The sequence below is a fragment of the Xiphophorus hellerii genome, chromosome 10 (genome assembly GCF_003331165.1).
Source record: "Xiphophorus hellerii strain 12219 chromosome 10, Xiphophorus_hellerii-4.1, whole genome shotgun sequence".
NCBI lineage: Eukaryota > Metazoa > Chordata > Actinopteri > Cyprinodontiformes > Poeciliidae > Xiphophorus > Xiphophorus hellerii.
In genome coordinates this window covers 26,440,558-26,448,057 of record NC_045681.1, presented here as the reverse complement: position 1 = coordinate 26,448,057, position 7,500 = coordinate 26,440,558, and the positions used below count along the sequence as shown (strand labels likewise).

At 61.5% G+C, this 7,500-nt stretch overlaps 1 protein-coding gene across 2 annotated transcripts; it reads left to right on the top strand.

Annotated features, from left to right (window-relative positions):
• The first annotated feature begins 5,042 nt into the window (after positions 1 to 5,042).
• LOC116727347 (uncharacterized) lies at positions 5,043 to 6,326 on the top strand. Of its 2 annotated transcripts, none has more exons than XM_032574739.1 (3): positions 5,043 to 5,492; positions 5,810 to 6,016; positions 6,138 to 6,326. In XM_032574739.1, exons 1-3 carry the CDS (start codon positions 5,106 to 5,108, stop codon positions 6,309 to 6,311), a joined length of 768 nt encoding a protein of 255 aa, XP_032430630.1. In that variant the 5' UTR covers positions 5,043 to 5,105; the 3' UTR covers positions 6,312 to 6,326. The 2 variants fall into 2 exon arrangements, with proteins under 2 accessions (XP_032430630.1, XP_032430629.1); XM_032574738.1 differs by having other exon boundaries at positions 5,768 to 6,016.
• Positions 6,327 to 7,500: the final 1,174 nt, after the last annotated feature.

The window sequence follows — 7,500 nt, the reverse complement described above, 5'->3', positions numbered from 1 at the left end:
GGCCCGTGGACCATCCAGCTTCTCTCGGGAGAAGCTGGATGGTCCACCGAGGCAGCATGCACACGACTACGGAGGACAGAGACGGACCGAAGCAGGGTGCCCGAGAACCGGTGGACCTCCGGCTTCCCGGGGGAAGCCAGAGGAGACACCGGCCACGTGCACACCGCAAGTCCGGGCTTCCACGCAACACAGAGCCGGGCGTACCACCTCCAGGGAACACCTCAGCTGCCCGAGGGCAGCTGTGATGGAACCAAGGGGGCCGTGCGCACCGGGGACCGGGGGCTTCACCGCAACCAAAGCCGGGCGTACCACCTCCAGGGAACACCTCAGCTGCCCGAGGGCAGCTGTGATGGAACCAAGGGGGCCGTGCGCACCGGGGACCGGGGGCTTCACCGCAACCAAAGCCGGGCGTACCACCTCCAGGGAACACCTCAGCTGCCCGAGGGCAGCTGTGATGGAACCAAGGGGGCCGTGCGCACCGGGGACAGGGGGCTTCACCGCAACCAAAGCCGGGCGTACCACCTCCAGGGAACACCTCAGCTGCCCGAGGGCAGCTGTGATGGAACCAAGGGGGCCGTGCGCACCGGGGACCGGGGCTTCACCGCAACCAAAGCCGGGCGTACCACCTCCAGGGAACACCTCAGCTCCCCGAGGGCAGCTGTGATGGAACCAAGGGGGCCGTGCGCACCGGGGACCGGGGCTTCACCGCAACCAAAGCCGGGCGTACCACCTCCAGGGAACACCTCAGCTGCCCGAGGGCAGCTGTGATGGAACCAAGGGGGCCGTGCGCACCGGGGACCGGGGCTTCACCGCAACCAAAGCCGGGCGTACCACCTCCAGGGAACACCTCAGCTGCCCGAGGGCAGCTGTGATGGAACCAAGGGGGCCGTGCGCACCGGGGACCGGGGCTTCACCGCAACCAAAGCCGGGCGTACCACCTCCAGGGAACACCTCAGCTGCCCGAGGGCAGCTGTGATGGAACCAAGGGGGCCGTGCGCACCGGGGACCGGGGCTTCACCGCAACCAAAGCCGGGCGTACCACCTCCAGGGAACACCTCAGCTCCCCGAGGGCAGCTGTGATGGAACCAAGGGGGCCGTGCGCACCGGGGACCGGGGCTTCACCGCAACCAAAGCCGGGCGTACCACCTCCAGGGAACACCTCAGCTGCCCGAGGGCAGCTGTGATGGAACCAAGGGGGCCGTGCGCACCGGGGACCGGGGCTTCACCGCAACCAAAGCCGGGCGTACCACCTCCAGGGAACACCTCAGCTGCCCGAGGGCAGCTGTGATGGAACCAAGGGGGCCGTGCGCACCGGGGACCGGGGCTTCACCGCAACCAAAGCCGGGCGTACCACCTCCAGGGAACACCTCAGCTCCCCGAGGGCAGCTGTGATGGAACCAAGGGGGCCGTGCGCACCACAGCCAGGGCTCAGAGCTCCAGCCAGCACCTCGGACAGCTCCAAGCCGTCCACAGAGCACTGTCTGCAGCCTTTGCCCTGCCCGCCTTCGACCGAGCTTTCACGCAGCTCACAACCGAGCCGGAGATGCCCCAGGCCCTTCAGAAGGACCGAGGAGACACACCGGACCGACCGGAGCCCACAGCCAGGGCTCAGAGCTCCAGCCAGCACCTCGGACAGCTCCAAGCCGTCCACAGAGCACTGTCTGCAGCCTTTGCCCTGCCCGCCTTCGACCGAGCTTTCACGCTTCCAAGGAGCTCAGAACCGAGCCGGAGATGCCCCAGGCCCTTCAGAAGGACCGAGGAGACACACCGGACCGGCCGGAGCCCGCTGCCTTACCGCCCCAGACTTCCAGAGAACCGGAGACAAAATCTGGAAAAAGGGCTTAAAATGCTGGAAAAAAGCCGAAAAAGGGGCCTAAATCCGCCTTACCCTAGCTCCAGTAGACCCCTAGAACCGGCCTGGATCGAAAAACTTTGGCTTTTTCCGCTCCAAGCCCTCTTTCCGAACTCGCTCCTATAATCCCGCCGGTGGGGTTTTTCTCCGTAAGGTCCTGAAATCCTACCTATCGACGGAGCCGGGGTGAAGGGTCGATTTTTTTTTCACGGGCGGCAATGCTTTGGACAAACTTTGAACGGTTATCTCGGCTTCTGTGAACGACTTAAAGACGATTCGACCACACCAGAGTGTTCTCTGGACTCTGGCCTTTCCGGCAATATGCGGCTTTCCCCGGGGAAATGCATTTTTAAAAAATTTTATGGAAGTGGAAAAATCACCGGGGGCCTCCGGGGCGCCGAGGCCGAGGACAGTGAGCCGCTGCGGACACCGCCGGCTGCTTCATGGGCCCTCTCTGGAAGTCCGAAAATTCAACTTTGTCCCAGGATGATGAGAGTGATACAGGCGTGATCGGGGCATTCTCCCGGGCCTATTGATCCTACTTTCGAGGCCGCTGGTGCCCGGGAAAGTGCCTACCCTAACCCTTGGACCAGGGTTTGGGTTTTTGATTTTTAATTCCGCCTGCGGGCGTCCCAGGAACCAGAGAACCACACCAGAGTGTTCTCCGGACTCTGGCCTTTCCGGCAATATGCGGCTTTCCCCGGGGAAATGCATTTTTAAAAAAATTTATGGAAGTGGGAAAAATCACCGGGGCCTCCGGGGCGCCGAGGCCGAGGACAGTGAGCCGCTGCGGATACCGCCGGCTGCTGCATGGGCCCTCTCTGGAAGTCCGAAAATTCAACTTTGTCCCAGGATGATGGGAGTGATACAGGCGTGATCGGGGCATTCTCCCGGGCCTATTGATCCTACTCTCGAGGCCGCTGGTGCCCGGGAAAGTGCCTACCCTAACCCTTGGACCAGGGTTTGGGTTTTTGATTTTTAATTCCGCCTGCGGGCGTCCCAGGAACCAGAGAACCACACCAGAGTGTTCTCCGGACTCTGGCCTTTCCGGCAATATGCGGCTTTCCCCGGGGAAATGCATTTTTAAAAAATTTTATGGAAGTGGGAAAAATCACCGGGGCCTCCGGGGCACCTAGGCCGAGGACAGTGAGCCGCTGCGGACACGGCCGGCTGCTGCATGGGCCCTCTCTGGAAGTCCGAAAATTCAACTTTATCCCAGGATGATGGGAGTGATACAGGCGTGATCGGGGCATTCTCCCGGGCCTATTGATCCTACTCTCGAGGCCGCTGGTGCCCGGGAAAGTGCCTACCCTAACCCTTGGACCAGGGTTTGGGTTTTTGATTTTTAATTCCGCCTGCGGGCGTCCCAGGAACCAGAGAACCACACCGTTTTATTCTCCAGACTCTGGCCTTTCCGGCAACATACGGCTTCCCCCGGAGGAATGCATTTTTAAACATTTTTACGGAAGTCAAAAATCACCCTAGCGGGACGTCGGGGCCCCCCGAGGCGGGCTGTAGCCTGACTTTGCCCCGGCCCTGCTAAGACCCATCCAGGCTGGAGCTCCCTCCTCCTGCTCCCTCCGAACCGCGGGGTCCAGGCTGGCTGGAGCTCCCTCCGAACCGCGGGGTCCAGGCTGGCTGGAGCTCCCTCCGAACCGCGGGGTCCAGGCTGGCTGGAGCTCCCTCCGAACCGCGGGGTCCAGGCTGGCTGGAGCTCCCTTCGAACCGCGGGGTCCAGGCTGGCTGGAGCTCCCTTCGAACCGCGGCATCCCACACTTAAGCACGGATTACACCCACCGACACGCACGGCCCCGGACGGGTCGTGCCCCTGGTAGGGCAAAGAGAAGCAGGTGGTGGTGGTGGTGGTGGTGGTGGTCCTGGTCCCCCCCGTCCCCCCCGTCCCCCCCCCGCCGGACGTTCGCCCGCAGGACGGGGCTCCCTAACCCGCCTTTTCCCTAACCCGTCTTAGAGTCGTAACATGGCCTCCCGCCCTCCGGGGAATCGCCGCGCGGCTATCGGGACGCGTTTACCCGGGGATCCGGCCCCGATTTCGGGGTTCGAACGAGGCCCAGGTGTTGCCAATTAGGCTTAACTGGAAGCCAATCTCAGGAGCTTCCCCTGATTGGACGCCCCCCGAATTGGGAGCAGGTGTCGCCAATTAGGGCTTGATTAGAGGGAAGCACGCCCGGGGATCCGGCCCCGATTTCGGGGTCGAACGAGGCCAGGTGTCGCCAATTAGGCTTGATCGGGGAAGCACGCCCACCCGCCTGCACATATAGCCGGATGTGCGGATGTGCCCCCCCCTTATTCGCTATCTGACTCTCGCGGAGTGAAGATGACGCCTTCTAAGTTTAAGAATCGCTGCCCTGTATGTCACCGGCCGTCTTGGCGCCTGCGACGCCACTTGGATGACGTTCACAGCGTCAGGAACGCCCTGGAGCGAAGGATCCTGCTGGCGTTTGCCAGAGGGCGAGTGAGCGTTCGCGGCATGAAGTGCCCCGTCGGCGGCTGCTCGTACGGCGGGTCAAGGGTGGCGCAGCACCTCCAAGACGCTCACCGTGACCTGGGTGCCAAGGAGAAGAAGCGCCTTTTGAGGAAGCTCCAGTGGCGCAAAACGCTGCGGCAGGTGAGAGAACTTCGGGCCTCGGGTCCCGACCCGCCTTTAGCCACCAGGTTGGACCTGGAGGGTTCACGGGGCAGCGAAGCCGCCGACGCCGCCGCCGCCGCCGCCGCCGCCGCACCCCCCCCTGCTTCTCCCCTTCCCTCGCAGGGACCGAGCGCCAGCCCTCCACGTTCCACCTCGGCGGCGGACTCCACACAGCGGCCGGAGCCATGTCTTCTTCCCGGCGGCGACGACGACGACGACGTGCCATCCGCGGACTCGGCGGCGACGACGACGACCGGAGTGCCGGAGGTCGAGGACGAAGAACCGCAGGCCCCGTCCTCGAGCACGGTGGGTAGGCTGAGTACATTTCCTGCAGTCATCCGTGGCTACCTAGAAGAGTACGGCCGGCACCTGGCCGGGGCAGTACGCTCGCGAAAGCATGCTGAAAATGTTAAGTCAAAGATGGGTCGAATTGTTGCATTCCTCAGCTACATGAGCCGTGATAAGACCGAGCTGGGCTCCTGGCGCTTCTTGGATGACGCCGGACGCATAATGGCCTGGCCCGCCGAACTCACCGAGCGGGAGCGGAAGGCCGTAACTACCGTTAAGGTCTACCTGGTAAACACAACCCAATTCCACGTATACTTCATGGAGACGCCTCCGAGAAGCTCCAGGCTGTCCAAGCGGCAGCTCGTGTCCGTGATGAGAGCTCTGAGGTCGGCTACGTGCCAAATCGGAACGAAGGTGGTGCTTCGGCAGATCAAGGTCAAGTCCGAGAAGCTACAGCGCTCCGTAACGCCCGAAATTCTCCGCAGATGCATCGCAAAGTGTCGGGGCTGGATCCCCAAACTCTTGCTGAGCTGCTCGCAAAAGAAGCACGACGTGGGACTGAGGCACCTGCTGTTCGGGTTCTTCGGCCTTTACCTTATTTCTCTCTACGGCCATCGAGCCGGAGTGATGACCAACCTTACCACCGAAGAGGTCCTGGAGGCCGCGAGCGGGGCCGTCTCTTCCTCTCCGGGGGTCGTACTCAATGTAAGTCTGCACCCACTCACTAACACTAGCCTGGCTGGCTGGCTGGCTGGCTGGCTGGCTGGCTGGAGCCTGGATGGATGGCTGGATGGATGGATGGCTGGATGGATGGATGGATGGATGGATGGATGGATGGATGGATGGATGGAGCAGCCAGGCTGCTGCATCCATCCATCCATCCATCCATCCATCCATCCATCCATCCAGGCTCCATACATCCAGGCTCCAGCCAGCCAGCCAGCCAGCCAGCCATTTAACATTTCTCTGCCCTTCTTCAGGTAAAGAACCATAAGACTGCCCGGGTGTTTGGATGTGCTCAGGTCTTTCTCACCCACGAGGAACTGGGCTGGATCCAGCGGTGGATGGAGATCCGGGCTCGGCTACGTCCGCAGTGCGATCTGGTCTTCTTCAATACCAACCATCAGCACGTGAACACCATCACTGCGTTCGCCAGGAACGCGTGGGCAGCGATGCTGCTGCCAGGGAGACCCTCGCTTACCGACATCAGGACCGCGGTGGCAACGATGGTAAGTTATCCAGGAAAGCAGCATAACCGCCATCCGACCCCTGCCTGCCTGCCTGCCTGCCTGCCTGCCTGCCTGCCTGCCTGCCTGCCCGCCCTCTGACTCTCTCTCTCTCCCCTCACAGTGCAGGAACACCCACTCCAGTGATGTCCGGACGCAGATGGCCCGGGTCATGTGCCACGACACCCGCACGGCCGACCGATTCTATGCGATGCAGCTGGATGTCGGCCAAATGGCGGAGATGAGGCGCAGATTTGCCCAGTGCATGGGAGAAGAAGCTGCAGAAAGTTCACAATAAACTTTGAATAATGCACCAGGATGTGTCATGTCTCTTCATTGTGTGGTGGTGGTGGTGGGACAGGGGGGGGTTTCCAGGTTCCAGTCCCGGCCAACGGGGCCCGCGGACCGGCCCGCACCACCTCTGGTAATCTGATCTGGGCTCCGAACCGAGCCGAGCCAGAGAGGCACCAGGCCCATCCAGAAGGACCGAGGAGGAGACTCACTCACCGGACCGGCCAGAGCCCACAGCGTTGCTGCCTCGGAGATCCAGAGAACCAGAGAGAAGATCCGGGGGAAACAACGGCTTAAAATGCTGGAAGAAGCCGAAAAAGGGGGCCCTTAATCGGCCTTATCTGAGCTGTAGAAGGGCCCTGGATCAAAACACTTTGTCATTTTTTCGAAAAATGTGCTCTTCTCCCAGGGGTCTGTTGTAATTCCTCCGGGGGGATTTTTTTCTGTAAGGTCTTCAAATCCTATCTATCCAAATGGCGCTGGTGAAGCCCTGTTTGTTTTTAGGGGGTCGGGGCAATGCTTTGCAGGCCTTGACCCCCGGACACTTACATGACTGGCTGAAATAGGGACCCGAAATAGGGCCCGGCAAGCCAGAGAGCTCCAGGGGGCTTTCAGCTCATCTTTCAGCCTCAAATAGGGACCCGAAATAGGGCCCGGAAAGCCGGAGAGCTCCAGGGGCCTTTCAGCTCATCTTTTAGCCTCAAATCGGGGCCCGATCTCCGGCTACGCACTGACTACACCAACCCTGGACACCTCCAGGGGCTTTGACCTCATACTATAGCCCGAAATAGGGACCCGAAATAGGGCCCGGAAAGCCGGAGAGCTCCAGGGGCCTTTCAGCTCATCTTTTAGCCTCAAATCGGGGCCCGATCTCCGGCTACGCACTGACTACACCAACCCTGGACACCTCCAGGGGCTTTGACCTCATACTATAGCCCGAAATAGGGACCCGAAATAGGGCCCGGAAAGCCGGAGAGCTCCAGGGGCCTTTCAGCTCATCTTTTAGCCTCAAATCGGGGCCCGATCTCCGGCTACGCACTGACTACACCAACCCTGGACACCTCCAGGGGCTTTGACCTCATACTATAGCCCGAAATAGGGACCCGAAATAGGGCCCGGAAAGCCGGAGAGCTCCAGGGGCCTTTCAGCTCATCTTATAGCCCGAAATCGGGCCCTCAATGCAGGCCCGGCGAGCC